General features: G+C 42.6%; 1 protein-coding gene across 14 annotated transcripts in view; it reads right to left on the bottom strand.

Moving 5' to 3' along the window:
* The window catches only part of LOC112264093 (nuclear receptor corepressor 2), a 122,979-nt gene that overhangs the window by 41,248 nt on the left and 58,353 nt on the right, over positions 1–23,378 (bottom strand). For 11 of the 14 annotated variants that reach the window (XM_042331618.1, XM_042331629.1, XM_042331622.1 and 8 more), the window contains 6 exons: positions 16,907–17,023; positions 11,594–11,650; positions 10,155–10,207; positions 5,123–5,189; positions 3,897–4,069; positions 3,564–3,660 (listed from right to left, as the gene is read on the bottom strand). In XM_042331618.1, coding sequence (XP_042187552.1) covers positions 3,564–3,660; positions 3,897–4,069; positions 5,123–5,189; positions 10,155–10,207; positions 11,594–11,650; positions 16,907–17,023 — 564 coding nt within the window. The remainder of the gene's footprint in view (positions 1–3,563; positions 3,661–3,896; positions 4,070–5,122; positions 5,190–10,154; positions 10,208–11,593; positions 11,651–16,906; positions 17,024–23,378) is intronic. The other 3 variants (XM_042331620.1, XM_042331626.1, XM_042331624.1) reach the window with 1 other exon arrangement.

The raw sequence follows: 23,378 nt of genomic DNA, 5'->3' as shown, positions 1-23,378 counted from the left end.
TGATAGAAATTTGGTAGAACGGATGTAGGTTTCCCTGCATTAAAGTCCCCAGCCACTAGGAGCGCGGCATCTGGATGAACGGTTTCCTGTTTGCTTATGGCGCTATACAGCTCATTGAGTGCGGTCTTAGTGCCAGCATAGGTCTGTGGTGGTATGTAGACTGCTGCAAAAAATACAGATGAAAACTCTCTAGGTAGATAGTGTGGTCTACAGCTTATCATGAGATACTCAGGTACCTCAGACTAGCAAAACCTCGAGACTTCCTTAGATATCGTGCACCAGCTGTTGTTTACAAACATACAGTCCACCCCCCCTTGTCTTACCAGACGCCGATGTTCTATCTTGCCGATACAGAGTATAACCAGCCAGTTGAATGTTGATAATATCATTGTTCAGCCACAACTCCGTGAAACATAAGATATTACAGTTGTTACTGTTCCGTTGGTAGTTTAATCTTCCTCTTAGGTAGCGGATTTAATTTTCCAATGATTGCATGTTAGCTAGTAGAGCGGAAGGCAGTGGGGGTTTATTCGATCACCTACGAATTGTTTATTCGATCGCCTACGAATTCTCAGAAGGCATCCCGGCCTTCGTCCTCTTTTTCTCTGTCTTCTCTTCACGCAAATGATGGGGATTTGGGCCTGTTCCCGGGAAAATAGTATGTCCTTCACGTCGGGCTAATTAAGGGGGGTTTGCCAGTTCGTGGCGAGTTATCGCTGTTCTGATGTCCAGAAGTTATTTTCGGTCGTAAGAGACGGAGGCAGCAACATTGTGCACAGAATAAGTTACAATTTTTTTTTAAAGTTACAAACGACACATCAGAAAATAAAATAAAAAATAAAATAAAAAACACATTCGGTCAGGAGCATGTAAGCCATCTTCTCCGGGCCATGATACTAAAAAGGCCACATCACATGCTTCCTGAACTGGATATAAGTGTTACGCAGCTACAGTAACTGTGTCATTCAGCCTCACGTGACAAAGAAATTGGTGATTGAGAGGGTCAAGCAACAGGCATGACAAGAACACGGTATATTCATGAGTAAGAGAAAGGGCACTAAAAGAGGGAGAGATATGGGGAATGACAGGTCCAGAAGAGAGACGATGGAGGGAGAGGAAAAATGAGGGAGGTGAAGTAGTGTAAGAGCTTTTGTCTATGGTCCTTGAGAACTATGACAAAATCATTGGTGTTGGGCGATTTTAATATTCATGTTGACAAAGAGACCGACTCCAAGACCATTGAATTAATGAATCTTTTGAGCTCTATGGACTTTAACCAACATGATACTGGGCCTACCCATAACCGCAGCCATACTCTGGACCTGGTTATTACCAAGAGGCTTTCTATTGACATATCCTCTATAGTTGAAATTGCTTTATCTGATCACCACTGTGGATTTTTTATTACCTTGTTGCCCATAGCACAGGGTAATGCTGAACACATTATTAAGAAACACTATCTTTCCTCTGAAGTTGCTACAGAATTGATTGTGTCTGAACAATACTCCATCACCTATCCTGACTTCCTCGTGACGATTTAGTTGATAACTTTAATAGCAAATTCAGGGCAACCATTGATGCCATAGCTCCAGTGAAGTTGAAAAAGGCCACATCCAAATGTAGAGGCCCTTGGATGAGTGAGGAAACTAATCGATTGAAGATAAATTGCAGAAAGGCATAGTGGAGGAAGTCAAAGTTGCAGGTCCATTAAGATATTCTGAGAGAGACACTTGGCATATATAACAAGGCAATCGATCCTATCCCCACCACCTTCAAAACAGTTTTTAACGCAAATCTGAAGAACTGCAAGGTATTGTTCATCACTCCTTGTTCACAGGCACTCTCCCCCCTGCACTAAAAACTGATATGGTGAAACCCCTTCTGAAGAAAAGTCATCTAGATTCTTCAGCTCCTAACAATTTTCGGCCAATCTCCGGTCCAGTGGGTTGGCCTCTCCGGTCCAGTTCTAAATTGGTTTAGGACCTATTTAACCGGTCGATAGTTTGTCAACCTTGGTGAACATAACTCAGAGAAAATACATAAAGTTTCGATTTTGGGTCCTGAACTGTTCCGTTTATATACGTTACCCCTTGGCAGTGTTATCAGAAAGCACAGCATTGATTTTCACTGCTACGCAGATGATACACAACTTTACATCTGTGTCACCAGTGGATTTTAGCTCCACGGATACATTAGACTGTGTTAGTGATTTAAATACTTGGATGGCTCAACATTTCATCCAGCTTAATCAAGACAAGACAGAGGTACTTATTGTTGGAGCCGAAGCACAGAAAGAGAATCTGGCCACATGTTTAATTCACAGGGAATAACAATAACACCAGGTAAAAAAACCTAGGTATATTTTAGATTCTGAAGTCAATTTCGAATCCCACACTAGGAATGTGACCAAAACAGCTTATTGCCACGGTGCGTCCGTTTCCCCCTCAGGCTGATACAGAAAGACTCATACATGCTTTTATTACAAGCAGGGTTGATAACTGTAATGCTCTCCTGTCTGGTCTACCCAAGAAAGCCATTTGTCAATTGCAAAACATACAGAATGCTGCAGCACGGGTACTGACCCGACAGGAAGCACACATTACACCGGCTTTAAAGTCTCTGCACTGGCTGCCTGTGAGTTTTAGAATTCATTTTAAGATTCTTCAACTGTTTTTTAAATCAATCCACAATTGTGCACCCCAATGCTGTGGGGGCGAAACTGTGGACATATTTAAAAGAGATCTTTAAAAAATAAACAATATTTTTTTTTAGCTTTGCTTTTCGGGTGCTTTTTAGTCGTTCAGTTTTTATAGTTATTTTTTTGTTTTTTATCCTCTTCTGTTTGTTGTGCAGTAAACCATTTCATTGTTTTTGTTTTTTATCCTCTTCTGTTTGTTGTGCAGTAAACCATTTCATTGTTTTTGTTTTTTATCCTCTTATGTTTGTTGTGCAGTAAACCATTTCATTGTTTTTGTTTTTTATCCTCTTATGTTTGTTGTGCAGTAAACCATTTCATTGTTTTTGTTTTTTTATCCTCTTATGTTTGTTGTGCAGTAAACCATTTCATTGTTTTTGTTTTTTATCCTCTTATGTTTGTTGTGCAGTAAACCATTTCATTGTTTTTGTTTTTTATCCTCTTATGTTTGTTGTGCAGTAAACCATTTCATTGTTTTTGTTTTTTATCCTCTTATGTTTGTTGTGCAGTAAACCATTTCATTGTTTTTGTTTTTTATCCTCTTATGTTTGTTGTGCAGTAAACCATTTCATTGTTTTTGTTTTTTTATCCTCTTATGTTTGTTGTGCAGTAAACCATTTCATTGTTTTTGTTTTTTTATCCTCTTCTGTTTGTTGTGCAGTAAACCATTTCATTGTTTTTGTTTTTTATCCTCTTATGTTTGTTGTGCAGTAAACCATTTCATTGTTTTTGTTTTTTATCCTCTTATGTTTGTTGTGCAGTAAACCATTTCATTGTTTTTGTTTTCTCCTGTGAAGCACATTGTGTTGCATTCTATGTCTGAAATGTGCTGTAGAAATAATGCTTGATTTGATTTGGAAGAGCTCACCTCTTGCTCTGATATGCCGTCGATGATCTCAGAGACCTCGTGTTCACTGCGGGCTGAAGACGAGGCCAATCCCCCTCCACGCTGCCCCACCCGGCTACTCCCCACCGGGGGAACACAGAGGACATGTCAACACACTGCATGTACAGGAGAGGATATCCTCCTTCTTGACATCATTCACACACACTTCCCTCCATACTGTAACCAAGTAACAACTCAACGTAATCAGACGCTTTAACTGATTGGAATCACTCCATCTAATGTTTTGACAAATGCTGTAAACTAGACTCCCAATCTAGTATATGAAGGAGCAGGAGGCCCCAGGCCTAGACTCACCTCTGCATGCGCTCCTGCAGCTCCCTCTGCTTGCGGATCTCAGGGAACTGTTTCTCGTAGTACTCGCGCACCTTGCTCTCCTTGGCCCGGCGCCGGGGGTTGTTCTCAATGCGCTCCACTTTCTTCTCCCAGGCCTCCATCAACTGGTCATAGCGCTGGCAGAACTTCTGTTCCTGAAGGAAAAAATAATAATAACTTGATACAACCAACTCCTCCAAAATACAAATAGTGTCGCTTTTTGTGCCATGATGTGCTGTGCTTCTGCAGGGACTGAGTCTAACCTTGAGTCATGACCAGAACAGAGCTCCATGTTTTCCCAGCTGCTCGACAGGGCAGGCTGTAAAGCAGACCATTAACCCTGGAGGAGACACAGCCCTCTGAGGCATCTTAAAATAGCTGCCCATGTCTTTTCCAGCCTGCGCTCCCCTCTCCAGACTGGAGCTGGCCTGGAACCTCTACTTACACTACACACCATGACTGGTGGATATATGACCCTGCAGCACATGGGCCGGCAAATAGCACTATGGGGCGGTAGGTGTGCCTCTCTATAAATTACAGTTTAGATATGGTTTCTGCATTTAGGGTTAGTGTAACTGTGCAACTATTAAATTATTCCCAATTCTCCTGCATTGTTGAGGATGTCATTTTTCTGAGGTGAAACATGGTTATTACACATAATGTATCCCTGTGGAAATATATTCCACAGGAAAAGTAATTGATTTGTGGTAAAGATTTTCTGTCAGGGTGGGTGATTGAGGATGTCTGCCTAACTCTGACATCAGAGCCTGGACGATCGATGGCAGGGTTATTTTTAGCACCGCCCACTGCCTTGGTCCTGCTCAATCACGGACACACGGGCAGAGCGAGCGAGCAGTGGAGCATCTCCTGTAGCATCTACCATCTCTGTACCATCTAACACCACCAGACAGGAAGCAGACTAGATGTGACCGAGAAAAAGAAAGTCCTGGGAGAGCTGAATCACAGCGAGACATCTCCTTTATTCCGTTTTTTTACCTTTAATTTTTCAAAAGCCGTAGTAGCTGTGGTCTAACACTTCATAGGAGTAGCTACTGCTGCAGTGTTACTAAAGAACAGGCACAAGGGCCCAGAGCTCCTTTCCCTTTAGTCTGTGGATCATGGACACACTTCAAGGAGCTCCTTGGCCCAGTTAACTTCTAGTCATCGGTCATAGAGCAGTACCAGCAGAGAAGCGGTTCTGTACTCACCCACTGCTTACGAGCATGATTTCTCCTCTTGAAGTAAAGAATGAGCTTCTTCCTCATCGCCTGGTTTCTGTGAAGGGTGAAGAAAGGAGAAAGAGGGATACATAGGAAAGATAAATGAAAGGGACAGTAAGGCAGAAGATTGATAGAAGGAAACAGAGGAAAATCAACAGAATGATTTGAATGACATTTTTTGGCAGTTTGGGAAAAATAAAATATGTATTTCTATCCCGTAAAGAGTAGCTTATACGTCCTGCTGTCCAGGTATGACCTTTATTACAACCCCCACACAGACAGGCACACAATCCGGTCCCTAGATCGATAAACACCAAATCACTTTGGGGGGGCAGAAAGAGGAGCCAGACTTTTAAAGTTTGTCTGGCCCGGCCCGGGAATGGCGAACCAGCCAGAGTGCTTCAAATAAAGGTCAGGGCAGTAATCTGCTTAGGCAGCTGCTCCATCCGTTCTCTCGGCCTTCGGTGAAAGATGACGTTTTTATTCCTGTCAGTTGTAAGGTCACGTGCCATCTAATTCACCGTGAGTCACATCAGCTAGGATCCAGGCCACAGGCAAGGACAGACAGGCAGCAGGAATTAAGTAAGGCTGTACTAGTGCGCGCACGCATGTTAAGCAGAAAACAGCACAGAGGCCGTCTAAAGATTCTGTAAGTGGACACGGTGACCACATCACAACAAAGACACTGCCATCTACACGTGTTTCTATATAAACAAACATCTAAACTCATTCAAATAAACACATACTGAGACCCATATGAACGTTGATTCACACACACACAATCACTCCGTGTGCATAGACACAGGCAGAGATACTAGGTCAAATACAAGACACACACAGGCAGAGTTCTATACTGAGTAATAAGATGTTAGAGGTGGACAGGGGAAAAGCAGGCAGTGTGTGTGTGGTTTGAGTTTGGAGGGGGATGGCTACTGTCTGGGGGCTGGAAGGTTATTCTTCACACCTCCGAGCTGTGACTTCACCAAATTTCCATGCGTGCCACACTCTGCCCACACCACTAACATGTGAGCTGACCTGTGAGTCAGAGATATTTATGCTGTTTTGGAAACCAAAATACCTTTCATGTAAAACTGAATGTAATGAGTTGGGAACTGGGGTGGCTTGGAGGCGTACTTGTCCATACTAGACGGCCAGCTTGGATGCCACAGTCACATCACATGCCTGTGTGTGTGTGTGTGTGTGTGTGTGTGTGTGTGTGTGTGTGTGTGTGTGTGTGTGTGTGTGTGTGTGTGTGTGTGTGTAGAAGAAAACAGCACAGAAGCAGTCTAAAGATATCCTAAGACGACACGGTGATCTCTTCATCGAAACATGTTCCTATATAAACAAACATTTAAACTCCCTGATTCCCTCTCCCACACACTCAGACACGTACAGTACCAATCAAAAGTTTAGACTTAGAATTTAGACAAAAGTTTAGAATTTAGGGTTTTCTTTATTTTTTTCTATTTTCTACACTGTCGAATAATAGTGAAGACATAAAAACTATGAAATAACATATGGAATCATGTAGTAAAAAGTGTTAAATCAAAACAAACTTTGCAAAATAAACACCCTTGGCATTCTCTCAATCAGCTTCATGAGGTAGTCACCTGGAATGCATTTCAATTAACAGGTGTGCCTTCTTAAAAGTTAATTTATGGATTTCTTTCCTTCTTAATGTGTTTTGAGCGAATCAGTTGTGTTGTGACATGGTAGGGCTGCTCTAAAGAAGATAGCCCTATTTGGTAAAAGACCAAGTCCATATTATGGCAAGAACAGCTCAAACAAGCAAAGAGAAACGACAGTCCATCATTACTTTAAGAAGATATGTCAATATGGGACATTTCAAGGACTTTGAAAGTTTCTTCAAGTGCAGTCGCAAAAAACCATCAAGCATTATGATGAAACTGGCTCTCATGAGGACCGCCAGGCTCAGAAATTGCAGCCCAAATAAGTACTTCAGAGTTCAAGTAACAGACACATCTCAACATCAACTGTTCAGAGGAGACTGTGTGAATCAGGCCTTCATGGATACATTTCTGCAAAGAAACCACTACTAACTTTAACTAGCCACTTTAACTATGCCACTTGGTTTACATACTCATCTCATATGTATATACTGTACTCGATATCATCTACTGTATCTTGCCTATGCTGCTCTGTACCATCACTCATTCATATATCCTTATGTACATATTCTTTATCCCCTTACACTGTGTATAAGACAGTAGTTTTTTGGAATTGTTAGTTAGATTACTTGTTGTTTATTACTGCATTGTCGGAACTAGAAGCACAAGCATTTCGCTACACTCGCATTAACATCTGCTAACCATGTGTATGTGACAAATAAAATTTGATTTGATTTGATTTAAAGGACACCAATAACAAGAAGAAACTTGCTTTGCCAAGAAACACGAGCAATGGTCATTAGACCGGTGAAAATCTGTCCTTTGGACTGATGATTCCAAATGTGAGACTTTTGGTTCCAACCTCTGTGTCTTTGTGAGACGCAGAGTAGGTGAACGGATGATCTCTGCATATGTGGTTCCCACCAAGAAGCATGGAGGAGGAGGAGCAATGGTGCTTTGCTTATGACACTGTGTGATTTATTTAGAATTCAAGGCACACTTAACCAGCATGGCTACCACAGCATTCTGTAGTGAAACGCCATCCCATCTGGTTTGCGCTTAGTGGGACTATCATTTGTTTTTCAACAAGACAATGACCCAAAACACACCTTCAGGCATTATAGTTTGGGACGAGTTTGACCGCAGAGTGACGGAAAAGCAGCCAACAAGTGCTCAGCATATGTGGCAACTCCTTCAAGACTGTTGGAAAAGCATTCCTCGTGAAGCTGGTTGAGATTATGCCAAGTGTGTGGAAAGCTGTCATCAAAGTAAAGGGTGGCTACTTTGAAGAATCTCAAATTTAAAATATATTTGATTTGTTTAACACTATTTTGGTTACTACATTATTCCATATGTGTTAATTGGACAATATACTCTGAGTGTACAAAACATTAAGAACACCTTCCTTGCACCACCCTTGTACCCTCAGAACAGCCTCCGTTTTTCAGGGCATGGACTCTACAAGGTTTCGAAAGCGTTCCACAGGGATGCTGGCCCATGTTGACACCAATGCTCATGTTGACACCAATGCCCACAGTTGTGTCTGGCTCCTACCACCATACCACGTTCAACAAAGGCACTTAAATCTTTTGTCTTGCCCGTTCACCCTCTGAATGGCACACATACACAATCCATGTCTCAATTGTCAAGGCTTAAAAATCATTCTTTAACCCGTCTCCTCCCCTTCATCTACACTGATTGAAGTGGATTTAACAGGTGACATCAATAAGGGATCATAGCTTTCACCTGGATTCACCTGGTCAGTCTAAGTCATGGAAAGAGCAGGTGGTCTTAATGTTTTGTACACCCAGTGTATGATTAAATCGAATATTAAGATATTTAACATTGATGAAGCATTGTGAAGTGCAAGACTATATTCTATTTGAACTTTACAAATCAAAACCGTGTCTTTTTATCAGCTAGGCTATATCAATATCTTGAAAAATAAGTCAAATTGAATGAACTAAGCCTCAATTTTTTTGCCATAATAAGATTATTTAATGAGAACGTGACTATTATATCATAAATAAGCACAACAACGGCACAGTCTGGAATTATCTTGTCATTAACTGTGTTGATCTTTTTTTATGTCTCATTTACATATTTTTCAGTAAAAAATTAGGTCTTGGAATCAGAAAAATCTTAATTAGATAGGTAGCCTCTTCTGTCATGCTGTAGAAAATTAAATAGCATTGCTCACCAGAATATAATAATAAATGAATAAAATGAATGCATAATCAACAATCGATTTTACATTTGTAAAGTTCTCTCTTTAATTTCTGCTTCTCTTGCGGAGCGTAGACGGTTTGTGAATGACCGGGGAAATTTCCTGTGCAAAATGTCTGGTTTGACTGGTGAAAAGGACTGTGCAAACAATCCAACATGTTTCTGATAGTATTTGTATCTCAGTTCGTCTTGGAATGGATATTATGACAGGCTACATGTGAGGCCTACAGTCAGTGTCCAGACTTCAGTTACTATTCCTGTTCCCATCTGAACTTCAAAAGGTGCGCAAACCAGGGGGGGCGGCCACGCCCCGCAACCCCTACTTACGCCGTCTCTGGCTGGCAGGCCAGACCAGGGCTGAGAGATTAAGTCGTATAAGGACAGAGATGGCATTGTGCTCCGGACACCAGATGGTGGAGAGAGAGATTAGCTGCTCTGGTCCGTTTCTAAAGTTTCTTTTGTCCAACACTAAGCGTGTACTGTATTCATGAGAAATGTAGAGGTGGTGTCCATGAATCCAAGGTACTCATCTTTCTTACCAGGGACAGGTGCCAAGGTTATCAAACCGGTTAGGGGCACAAAGAAGTCAATTGTGGTGGATCAAAGCTATACTGCGGTATTTAATAACACACACACACACACACACCCTTTCTGCTAATTGCTTTGAGGCAATAATACTGATCAAACAGTGCAAGGATCAAACGGAGCAGAGACAGAGTGGCAGTGAGGGTAAGAGGTCAGGTGGCATACCATCTAACTCATTCTCCACTGACAACTCAGAGCTAAACCTCAAGCGGGCCATTTTACTTAACCCATTTGCACTTTCTGCATTACATTTATAAGTTCAACTTAAGTGAAGGATTTTCCTTTTATGACTGCATAAAGTCATTTCCGCAGAAACATGATCTCAACGGGTTGTCACAGACCGCATGGTTAAAGAATTGTTTCAGCACATTATCACGGCTATAAAGACTCCATACACGTGGTTGACACCACGTGATTCACTCTCTGTGGCCGTTTGTTGGGATGGGAATCTCTGGGGCACATGAGGGGCGCAGTGATGGCATTTAGGACCATAGCAATCACACTGAGCCTACAGTGACAGATGACATAGACACGCACTAACATAAACCCAGTCCCTTTCCCCAGAGGGCGGGCTAACTTACATTTTGATGTTCTCATGGTACTGCTTGGTATCGGAGGGCTGGTTGTACAGAGGCTGGGAGAGAGAAGAAACCGATGGAAAGGTTAGGTGATGCTGCCAGAGGTGAGAATCCTGTTTCACAGCAGCAAGGAACATCAACTCTAGAGGGTTAAACATACTGTTTACAACTTCCACACGACTTCCCTGCACACGGTCTGGTGTCACTGCAAAGTTACTACGCTAAATGCAGCAACGCAATTTACCCATTACATTCTACCTACAAGATGCTGAACAGAGTCAGACATAAGACAAATGTTATGAATTCATGCATGTTTTATCAACCTAACCGAGAAAGGTCTGTCAAAACGTTTTGGCTCACATTGTATACACGGTTCTCCCCGAAGAATGAAAGAATGTAAGTTATTTGTTATCATTTAAGGCAACGTTCTGCTCTAGATTGCTGGAAATGGCAGTTACAGGTGTTAAAAAAAAGGGGAAGATATGTTGAGTTTACCCCCGTCCGGACCTCCCCCCGGCGTACTCAGCAGCACCACCTTCTTAAAAATTCCTGGGGGAAACCCTGGTGCACCATCATTCAATAACTCAACCAACTGAACCATTACATTCAACTATTACTGAATCTATTATTCATTCAATCAAAAGCCCATATAAATCTATGTCTACGAGACAGAGTGAAACAAAGCTCTTTGCTCCATGATAGTATATAACTGTTAATGCTGTGCCAAGCAGTGGGCACAACGAGGACACGACACCCTAATTCAGCCCCTCTCAAGAGACTGGACTGTACAGAGTGAGAACCGACTCATAAGCGAAGGAGACCATCTTTGTGTACAATTTGTATAAGTTTGGCCACAAAACAAATAAAACATTTTTATTTCACGGCACAAGGGGGATTAAGAGTCGTTTAAACCAATGAACTACAAACACCTTCCCATTGGTCAAACATTTGAATCTGAACTTGTTCTCCACTATATTTTCAGTTGCTCACGACAAAACTCTTCGAAAGCGAACATTAGGTATTATTGTCAAACCCAAATCAGCTTATAAAGAGCAAGTATGAGGTCTGACTCCCACTGATAATATACAGTACTGTCATTAATATCCTCTCTTCCAGACAGCAGCAGCTCATTTATGAAACACTGGCCGTGTCTGGCTCCTAGCCATCAGAGACAGACAGCGCCATCGTTCTGCCCGTCCATCTCGCTCTCCCTGAACAGAAGAACGAAACCCACCTCGGCCTGTCTCCAGGGCCTGCTCCCTACACCCCCTGCTACACATGGCCATCTTTCAATTCCGACAAACTCCTCCCCCTCTTTCTTTCTCCTCCCTCTAACCCTCCTCCCCTGCTACTTGTCCCTCCTCCCTGTGGTCAAATAATACAAGTTGCTAGATATTTTATTCAGATGACCATTAAGAGGTGAGAAAACAGCAGAGGCTCACCAGTTCTACTCGGGGTCCCAGTCCTTCCAGAATCCAGTGAGCTTCCTCTGCCTTTTTCTGAGGAGAGAACACACAAACATACTCAGCACATATCAACTACAAAGCCTCACGTCTCCCATCACCAAGGCAACGCAGCAGCTAGCTCACTCAATGAATGACGTTTGGATGGGCACTGTGTGCAGCAACTATTTTTAGAGCTTTTAACACAAGGCAAAAACTCGATCCGCTCCCTCGCTCTTCTCCTACCGGAGAAAAGATTACTCACCTCCCCGAGCACACACTGTGGGACAGAGAGAGGTAGAGCGAGAGCAAGCAGGTGAGGGAGAGTGGGAGAGGAAGAGCAAGAGAAAGAGTGAGACACTGGGACAGAGTGCGTACAAGACTGCATGGCTGCTGTGCTTCTCCATAAGGGACATCTGACAAAACGGAGACAAAGATCTGTCCTTCGCAGTGCGCTCAGGTTGAGGTTTCACTACACAAGCTTAAGAGATAAAACAGAGCTGGTTGGCAGTGATTGTGAAGAAGAGAAGCACAACCCCATCGCTGTACCTCTATCACAGATGACCTCTACTCAGCTGAGCTCTATACATTTATATTTAGCCATGTCACGTGCTCTGTGCAGTGTCCCTGAATGTTGTTTTGGAGGCAGCTCTGCAGAGTGGTCACTAGCTGGCACAGCCACAAAATCATATTATTTTTCCAACCCTAAACACACTGCCAACTCTAATGCCTAACCCTAACCTTAAATTAAAACCAGAAATCACATGTTTGTTTTCATCTAGCCCATCTAGCAGAAATTGCTCAGTTCTTCCTCTAGGGCAAGATGCATGACAAACGTCAACCTGCTGACCCCTCTCTCTGGCTCTGTCGCCCTCTCTCTGGCTCTGTCGCCCTCTCTCTGGCTCTGTCGCCCTCTCTCTGGCTCTGTCGCCCTCTCTCTGGCTCTGTCGCCCTCTCTCTGGTGCGCTCTCTCTCCCTGTCCCCCCATGGTCGCACTTTTTTCTTTCTTCCTTCCTTCCTTTCTTTCCGATGCTTCCTCATCCAAAAGAAGCCTGTAACATTCTGCAGATGACTAATATATGTAAGGACTGTTTAATGAACAGCAATTAACAAGGATTTAATCCTGAGTGAGAGAAGAGGGAGAACTGGAAACGTCTCTACATGTTGCCATTTCCTGATTAGGACTGTCCCCATTATGTCCACCATATTATACTGATAAAGACCTGTAATGCAGCCAATACATTTGCCATGAATTGTATGTCAGATTAAGGGCATCAAAGACTATACTCTAGGGCATCAGCAACAAAGGGGATAAAGGTGTAAGCTAAATTAAGAGGGGTAATGACAACACCGTGTTGATCAACATGGAGCTTTGACATGCTACAGTTCCTCCTCAAATCCATCTCAACCAATCACATCTGACATGATATTACCAGTGATTGTGAGTGAGGCCAGTCCACTTCAAACATGCCCCCTAGTGCTTAGACAGGAGGACTGGCACTTGAACAGAAAAATAACTGCGCTCCCCAACAGAAGTCAAAGAAGCATTTTCCATCTAAAGAAAATGGAAATATTGGTTACATCATAATATATATGAAATTAAAACGAGAGGGTTTAATAGTGGCACAACCAGACTGAAGGTGCAGGGCCTTGAGGGCTCTCTGTACCGTGTGTGTGCTACAAGGGACTATGATAGTGCAGTTCCAGTGAGAGTCCCAGTTGTCTCTCTTGTATGTGTCCAAGGCAGCCATGTTCTAATGAGATGAGTGAACATGAGTGGCGTTGCCTGTGGCATTGACAAAGGCCTGTGGGTGTCTCCTTGTCTCAGAGATGAGGTGATACTGAGCCCACAGGGACAGATGACATCAGCGACACAATGGAAATATGGGCTACATCATAAAAGATACGTAATTAAAATGAGAGGGTTTAATAGTGGCACAACCAGAATGAAGGCGCAGTGCTTTGAGGGCTCTCTGTACCGTGTGTGTGTGTTACAAGGGACTATGATAGTGCTACTGCTACTGAGGCTGGAGTAATTACAGCCAGGTGCTGAAACACACACAAACACGCAAGCGCACGCACACCCCTCCCCGACACACACCCCTCCCCGACACACACCCCTCCAACAATACTAGAGTACCCTATACAAAGGCTGAGGAGGGCAAGGGACCAAAGACAAACACCAACACCCATGCAGGTACACAAACGAGGAGAGCACATATCCAGAAACGACATGATTACCTTGCCTTCTTCACATACACCTTCCTGCATAATACATTTGCAAACATACCATCAGTCACAGTGCCACACCATCACTTTGGGCTGGGACTTGTAGAGGGCTGTGTATAAAATGGTGTAATCTCGGTGAACACAGAACTCAAATCGTACATAATTAGGTCAGATTTTTGTTTACATAGTCTGGGGAGAGAGTGGGGCCAGTATGGTGGGCGCAGCCCAGCAGCAATCAGTGCTAGTCCCACTCAAGAGTGTTCCAGTGCAAACCAGTGCAAAGTGTTCCAGAGGTCAGGGACATAGGACGAGTCATCCACACACTTCCAGGCTTTGAGATCATCACATGGGTGCTCAGCAAACTCTTGCGGCATGGAGTCAATCATGCCATTATGATTTAGCTCTGGGGTGAAAGGTATACAGTACTATTGTCTTCAGCAGGTCTCTATCAGATAATGACTTTTTCTAGTATATAATAGAAGATAACTAGTTTAAGAGTTTACCTTTTAGAAGACTCTGACATGGCCACCGAATCAAATCAAACGTTATTTGTCACATGCGCCAAATACAATCCCTTCCCAACAATGCATAAAAATAAAATACTAACACATGAGGAATAAAATACACAAGAATGAAGCTACATACAGGGAGTACCAGTACCATATCAAGGTGTAGAGGTACGACGCATTTGAGGTAGATCATGTACATGAAGGCGGGGTAAAGTGACTAGGCATCAAGAAAGATAATGTACATGAAGGCAGGGTAAAGTGACTAGAATCAGGAAAGATAATGATAAGATATTTGAGGTAGATAATGTACATGAAGGCAGGGTAAAGTGACTAGGCATCAGGAAAGATAATAATAAGGTATTTGAGGTAGATAATATACATGAAGCCAGGGCAAAGTGACTAGGCATCAGGAAAGATAATAATAAGGTATTTGAGGTCGATAATGTACATGAAGCCAGGGTAAAGTGACTAGGCATCAGGGTAGATAATGAGTCAAATAAAGACCATCCTGGCCCTTACACATACAGGACATTATTAGTACTTTTTTTAACCCTTATTTTACCAGGTAAGTTGACTGAGAACACATTCTCAATTACAGCAATGACCTGGGGAATATTTACAGTGAAGAGGAGGGGGATGAATGAGCCAATTGTAAGCTGGGGATGATTAGGTGGCCATGATGGTATGAAGGCCAGATTGGGAATTTAGCCAGGACACCGGGGTTAAAACCCCTACTCTTACGATAAGTGCCATGGGGTCTTTTCGTGACCACAGAGAGTCAGGACACCCGTTTAACGTCCCACCCGAAAGACGGCACCCTACACAGGGCAATGTCCCCAATCACTGCTCTGGGGCATTGGGATATGTTTTTTAGACCAGAGGAAAGACTGCCCCTTACTGGTCCTCCAACACCACTTCCAACAGCATCTGGTCTCCCATCTAGAGACTGACCAAGACCAACCCTGCTTAGTTTCAGAAGCAAGCCAGCAGTGGGATGCAGGGTGGTATGCTGCTGGACATACAGGGGACCATCTGGAGTCTGTACGATGAGTGGGAGAAGACCCCGTACAACGATATACTATTGCAATCAACACAATCATTTTTATACAGTTTTGTGTGTGCATGGAGCAGTGCTCACCACTAGGTGGACTAAGAGTATTGGAAATGAATGCTTTAACTACTACTACATCAAAACAAACTACATTGGTAGACGTAAACCTGTATGACATTCTTACATTCAGACAATTTTAAAATTAAAGACAAAAAAAGAGAAAATGGTTCACCTGCTAAATGATGCTGACCTTTGGCAGACTACACCATCAGACAGGAGGACTTTGCCTGTTATTTCAATAAGACGGAGGCTAATGAATGAATACCTTCTAATACAGCCTTTCCACCTCTCTATTGACAGTGGCATTTGACAGTACTGTCGGGCCAAGTAACAGCAATGACAGAGCTCAGAGTTTTATCTCTTCACAGAATATCAATCATGGTCATAGCAAAACTCAACAAAAAAAAAACCTTCCATGTGCCCTTCAAATTATTAATTAGGTTCTCAAACAGCAGGATTCCTATTTTTCAAGGGAGAAGCCAAGTGACAGTCTATCATACTAGTGTTTCATCATCAAAGAGCTGTCAGAGACATCCTCTACACTTCATCCAGATGCTCCCACTCTACTTCCTCCACAGCTTCCGTCTCAATCTCAACCCCTTTCTGTGACCCCAAAAAGAGCAGATAAAATCAAATAACACAATTTCAGTCAGACAGCAACATTCATTCAAAATGAGTGAGTTTTAGTAATGGTGTTGCTCATTATCTTCGATCATCATCCCGCCAACAACTAAAGGCCATAATGATGATGGTTGGGTACGTGCACACAATTAGATTGTGGACAGTCAGATTAATTGAATAGTTTGTTTAAAATGTTTAGATGCTTCGCAAGAAGATCACTTTCCCTAATAATCCTGTTTACATGGACACATCTGAAATCAGGCTACCTGATGGGACTTGTGCAGGAAATCCCCAATAAAAATAAACATTCGATAAATGTCATGTCAAATAACCGTGTTATTTTTGTGAAGCCTAATTGATTCGGAGTTGGGACATATGAAGTTTGTATGTGAAACCTATTTCTAAGAAGCATACTGTCAGAATTCACTTCCCACACGCATAAGAGGGAGGCTTGCCCTGCGGTACATGCGCACATCAAAAACACCGACAGAACGCCGATTAAGCTGTTTACATGTACTAATAATTCTAAAGATTTCGCAGAAAACCAGCTATTTTAATCGGTTTATGCCTATGTCGATTTTGACCTTAGGCTGATCAAGATGAGCAGAGAGAAGTGTTTACATGACTATTGCCATAATCAGTTGATTATCGAATTATTAGTGTGCATGTAAACGTACTCAATGTGACACAAGGGAGAGCTTGCTACGTGTATTCGAACACTAGCCAACAGTGAGGTTATTAGCACTGATTACAGCAATTCCAGCCCCAAGCACTGATTGAGATGCAGATAATTACACAGAGAGAAAGCAGTAAGTGTGTGTGTGTGTGTACGATGGTACTGACCCTGTTTTCATCGTAGATGATCTGCACCAGGCTACGGTGCTTGGCCTCGCTGGGCGGAGGGGAGATCATGGACCGCTCCGGCTCCTGGGGCTTTGCTGCCTCCTCCTCCAGCTGTTGCTGCAGGTCACACACACACACACACACAGTTACTGGTGAACAGTGTGCAGACAAGATGTCCCTTTAAATCAGATTGGGGGAGAAGAACATGCAAGAGAAAGATGACAGATAAAAGGTTATCATCACAAGTCATGAACAAAGGCAAAAGGCCCGATCCTGCAGCACTTTTGTGCTCCTCTGTTTCCGTGGAGACAGGTTACTCAAGCAGTGTGTAGCTCCTCCCCCTCTTGCTCCTCATCATCTCCAGCAGTGATGTGCCCAACTGTCCTATTAACTGTAAATAGCTTAACACTTGAACATCCAGTTTTAAAAAAACACCTTACCGCACAAAGGGGACTGTGAAAAGATGCAGACATTTTATACATCTTGTATTGTAATTTTCACTGTACTATGTATTAGACCTAGACATTGTGTGTATGTACTGATATGTAGGCTGTGTGCCACTTTAAATCTACGCATTTCAGTCCATGACTAATAATGTTCTGTACTAGGTGTCATGTTTCACGTGGACCACAGGAAGAGTAGCTGATGCTTTTGCAGCTGCTAATGGGGATCCTTATGAATACCAAATAGGACAACGGCCACTGACGTTTGATTTTGGTTTTTATTAACAATCTGCAACAACAACAAAAAAAGCTACGTCCCCCATCCCTGACTTCTCCTAAATATTGGTACATTGCTCAGTTGTCAGAATTTTACAAATCACAAACAGAAATGTATTTAGAGGCTGTTAACCTGTTGTTGTTTGTAGTTTTTTTTTAATTTTTTTTTTTACAACGATTACGACCTTAAGGTGCCAAGACAAAATCTGCCGTAGGGCCTCGGTACCCAGGCGCTAATACGCTGCTTTCCTCACTGAATGAATGACGTCAACGGATGACCATTGAGACGTGACTTCCCAGTTGAATTTAAAAATGGGACTGAATGAGCATGAGGAAGGTGATTGAATTTGAACGATCAAATGTGGGGTCTTCATCTGATTCTGACGTTGACTTTGAGCCTCTGCCTCCCATGTCTGAGCCTGTGAGAAGTTGTAACTGGACTGTATTACTTACTATAAACTCTTTTACTAGTCAAATCTATAAATACAATTGATCAGATGTATTACACTAATGTTTTTATTGGAAGGGAAACGAAATAGGCTATACATGTTGCAGTAAGCCTTTGTAGAATAATACAAAACAGATCCCTGGCTCTATCCAAACAAATGACGCGTTTTAATATCTTTTCATGAACATATACCCACGAACAGCCGATTTCGTCATGCAATTGTTTATGTCCAATTTATTACGCGTTGGTGCCTTGTGGGTTGCTATGATTCTGATGTGTATGCTCAAGGGGATGCCCGACAACATTCTCTAGTGGGTACTTATAGGCTGAAAGGCCCATCGGTTCTAGTGTTAACCCTCTGATTAACTGGACCCAGGGGAGTTAACTTACCACCACAGAGATCCTATTAACTTACAGTATTCTAATTCTGTTTACCACAACATGGAGTAAACAATGCCAGGGCCGGCCCCATGCCAGAGAAGAGAGTAGTACTGAGGAGACAAAGCATTTGGGGGCGATTCCACACCAGCGGGAGCGGAACATATTTTTGGAATCTCAGAATGTTCTGGCAATTCTCACATAGAAACTTAATTGGAAGGAAGGCGTTTTTAAATGCTTTTTTACATTTGAATCACAAACCATTTGAGAAAATCGTGATGACAGAGGCCATTTTAGGCCCTTTTTAGACCTTTTTAGAAGCGTTTCCAGTATGAGCCTATGATCTGTGAACCGTACATGATACAGATAACATCTTGGTGTAATTATACTCCTTATAGTGTGCTCTGAGTCAGAAATACAGAGTATGCTTTGATTCTGAAGGGGTGGGAGAATCACATTCATTTATTAAACATAACAAAATATTAATCTCAAAATGACCCTTTTTTATTTTGTTCATGTTAAGACATATCGTTTGGAACAATATATTCTACATGTAAATCAAATTTCCCAAATTGGCTCTCTGCTAATTCTGAAGGTATGATCAATTTTATCAGTATCACCAACACGGTGAATGGGAAAATGGATTCAAAGAGAACTCCCTCTGCTGGTTACTTGCTGAACTTACAATTCTAAAGGAGGGCTATGATTGGTTAATGGCTTATAGTGTCCATTTTTAGGTACCACAGAGTCCACTCTGGAAATTTGACATATTTGTAGAGTAAGATATATATTTTTTTAAATAAGCAAAAACCAAAAAAGGTTAGTTGAGATAATATTTTTTATGAATGTGAAAATGTGAATTTCAGAATCCAGACATACTTCCTTTTTGAGAGAACACTAAGGAGTATATGAACACCTATATATGTTACTGTATCATGTACGGTTCACAGATCAGTGTCTTACTGAAAGAATGTATAGTTCTAAAAAGGGCCTACTATTGCAAATGTCATCATGAATTGCACAAAAATTGCTTGTGATACAAATGTAAAAAGTTAAACATCTTTCCTCTCAGTTAAGTTCCTATGTAACAATTGCCAGAACAAACAAAGTCAAAGCAATGGCACAGTGGTCATGCCAGCGTCCATTGAACTGATCCATTATGTTCACAATGTGTATTAAGTGGTGACATTATGGCCTCCTCAGTGCAAAGGCACAATCATAGATCACCAGTAACTGACATAACAGTTGATTACATCTTCAAGTAACATTTCTAAAGTGGAATAAATGTATGATGCTCCAATAAACAGCATAGGTAAGTAGGAATAATAAGACATTTGGCATAAGCAGACAAGGGGCAGTGTTGGTTGTATGTGGCAGCAGAGCTGCAGGTCTGTTAGTTGCCCAGCCAGGGGTGTTAGTGAAGCTCTTTCACTGGGGGCTGGGACTCCCTGTCAGTGTGCTGCCTGCTGTGCTGGGAGGTGATCTACACTAAATCCAGTCCCCTTCTTCCCTCCCTTCCCCTGAAAGAGGCCAGGGGCTCAATAGGGGGAGAAAAAGCTGGCCCTGGGCCCTCAGAGGATCCCCAGCAGAATGGCGCGTGATGGATCATTCTGTGCCCCAATCGAGCTGGATAAGCATCTGGGGAGGAAAACACAAACATTCCCAGAACCCCCTTCTCTTCCTAAACCCACCATGGAGTAAAATAAAATAAACTAGCCGTCCTGAGCCTGGCTGACACAACACAGGCTGGCTGTAACCTGATCCCCAGGCCCACACTCTGCCAGAACTCTTTAAATAAAGTTTTACCACACTACTTAATTGCTCCAGATGTTTTAATACTTGGAGAGCTGTGCAGAGGAAAGCACTATGGGGGGGGGATAGTTAAAAAAGAAAACATCCATAAAAAATAAAAAACATAGCGTTTGTTGAGGGAAGGGGAGGGGGGGTTTGATTTATTTTTCTAGGTAGCAGAGCTTACTCTCTCAATCATTCACTGGACCTCACCACGCTCGCTCTCTTCTCGGCTGCCGCCCACCACAGGCCATCCCTCGCATCCCTCCTCCGCTGGCTTGATTTTTTCAAACTTATGGGCTATTCACAATAAATAAATAAATAATAGATATATATATATATATATAGATAGAGAGAGAAAGAAATAAGCTTTGTTGTACAATTAAAAAGGTCAAATGCAGTGCAAACAGTCAGTAATAATCTAATGAATGTAGGGGTTATGAAGACATACCCAGGCTAAATATAAGCCTTCAACAACCATTAACCTGCTTCTTGCAATATTCACTGATCTGGCTTTGAAGTCGGTCTATGAAAATTACCTTTTTTTTTTATAAAAAAAGAAATGTCCAGAATCATGCCTAATGCACATTCACTAATAATGACTAACTTGTTGTAGCAGGTATTAGGCTAGAGAGAATTAACCCAGGTCTCATGAACAATCTCTCAAGCACAAGTCCACATTAGTGAGTAGCCAGCTTTAGATTTCCAGTTGAACCAACTTGGATCTATTTGCTAGCTAACAAAGTATAACAGTTGAGTTGTTATGAACACACCCTTCAGTCCTTCAACTGATTCAACAGCATGCTAGCCTATCCACTTTGTTCAAATGTTGAATTCAAGGGGCCTACCTCGTTTCTCAGAACGAGAATGAGTTGCCAATTCCTTGTATAACCCTTTTATGCTTATTGCACAATTATAAAACAGACTGGACAGCTAGTATAACAGTCTTTGGCTAAAATTATATCAACAGTACTTGAATGTGTGCGACAAACTGAGCATTAATTTTCCCGAATCCGTGTTCATTGATACGGTCGTTTTAGTAGTTTCTGCTTTGTGCGCAATTTGAGTAGATGAACCATAAAGGGTTTGTTAGATAAAGGTTCACTTCTCCTCTATTACAGGAAAACAATGCCTCAATGTGTTTCGGTGTCCATAGGACCCATTCTGTTGGACCAAACCTCAAATGCAAATAGCGAGTAGAAACTGCTTGTCGGAGAGGAAAAAGTGATCTCTCCTCTTTGTTATTGTGAGCGACAGGGGCTTGATGTGTGTAAACCATAGAGGAAGAGGCAAAGCGAGAGGCTTCACTCTCACTAAAAATCCATCCAAAATAAGCCTCAACGCGTTTTTATGGGCTTATTCTGGACCTAAGCTTGTCCACCTGCCTTCCTGCTTTTGGGACAACGAATCCCATTATTAGGGAGGAGACATGTGCATGTCGTCATAATATACAAATCTCTGGTGTAAATGGGACGGTGCACACAGCACAGAAGGCGCGAAGGAGACGAGACCTAAAAGACAACATGAGAACCAGTGGACAGAAACGCTCACAATAAAAAAAGAAGGGGGAAAAAAGAAGATACATTCTTGAGATCGAGGCATTTGGAATATTGGGCAAAAACTAAATAGAATGAATCAAATGAATTTGATATATCGCCCAGCCCTACCCTTTCCCCTCCCACAGCGGGCCATGTCATGGGTTGCAGGTGGCCTAGATTTAAGAAGAAGCGTGTTGAGTGCCAGCCAGAGAAGAGAAGTGAGAGGGTTAGGGAAGGCTGGAGATATCGGCAGGCTTGCGTAGAGTGCATGGTCTAGGGTGGTGGGGGTTGGGTGGTTGAGCGAGGCCTGTGACTAATTCTATAAAACATGATGTGGCAGGCAGCCAAGAGGGAGACGGCGAGGAAGGAATACGAGTGGTTAAACAGTCACAAAACCTCCGCCATAATCCTCCTCTCCCCCGGGGGGAGCTGTTATTTATGGCTTGTGTATTTATTTTGTGAACCTACATTTCTCCTAAAAAAAGGAAGAGAGGAGAAAGTTAAAGGAGAAGAGAAAGCAACTGCCATGAAGCAGAGCACTGTGGCAGGCTGAGTGAGCCCTAACTACAGTAGTAGCTTAGTACAATAATTACAGCAATATAACCATGTCTGGGCTCAAGGCTTTACTGTGTGAAAACCCACTGAAGACAGGCAATGAGAGGGATAATGGATTTAACCACAGATGGGAGCATTTTCAGGGAAACTGCTGGAACTGTCAGAGAACACGCTGACAGTAAACACACAGTGTAGGCCACGCACTGTCAAAGAAACATTCAGGCGCAATGAGAATGACACGGATAGACACTTAGGTCATCCTTAGAAGATAAAGTATATAGATCCTGTCTCAGCCTCCAGTATTTATGCTGCAATAGTTTGTGTCTGGGGGGCTAGGGTCAGTCTGTTATATCTGGAGTATTTCTCCTGTCTTATCCGGTGTCCTGTGTGAATTTAAGTATGCTCCCTCTAATTCTCTCTCTCTTTTCTCTCCTTCTCCTCTCTCTCTTATCTCGGGGGACCTCAGGACTACCTTAGCCCCATGCCTCAGGACTACCTGACCTGATGACTCCTTGCTGTCCCCAGTCCACCTGGTCGTGCTGCTGCTCCAGTTTCAACTGTTCTGCCTGCGGCTATGGAACCCTGACCTGTTCACCAGACGTGCTACCTTGTCCCGGACCTGCTGTTTTCGACTCTCTTTCTACCGCACCTGCTGTCTCTAACTCTGAATGATCGGCTATGAAAAGCCAACTGACATTTACTCCTGAGGTGCTGACCTGTTGCACCCTCGACAACCACTGTGATTATTATTATCTGACCCTGCTGGTCATCTGTGAAAGTTTGAACATCTTTGCCATGTTCTGTTATAATCTCCACCCAGCACCCCTCAGAGCCTGGTTCCCAGCACCCCTCAGAGCCTGGTTCTCTAGGTTCCTTCCTAGATTCTGGCCTTTTTAGGGAGTTTTTCCTAGCCACAGTGTTTCTACATCTGCATTGCTTGCCGTTAGGGGGTTTTAGGCTGTGTTTCTGTACAGCACTGTGACATCGGCTGATGTAAGAAGGGCTTTTTAAATACATTTGATTGATTGATTGATTGATTGATT

Source organism: Oncorhynchus tshawytscha, linkage group LG12 (genome assembly GCF_018296145.1).
Source record: "Oncorhynchus tshawytscha isolate Ot180627B linkage group LG12, Otsh_v2.0, whole genome shotgun sequence".
NCBI lineage: Eukaryota > Metazoa > Chordata > Actinopteri > Salmoniformes > Salmonidae > Oncorhynchus > Oncorhynchus tshawytscha.
This window is presented reverse-complemented; position numbering and strand designations above follow the sequence as displayed.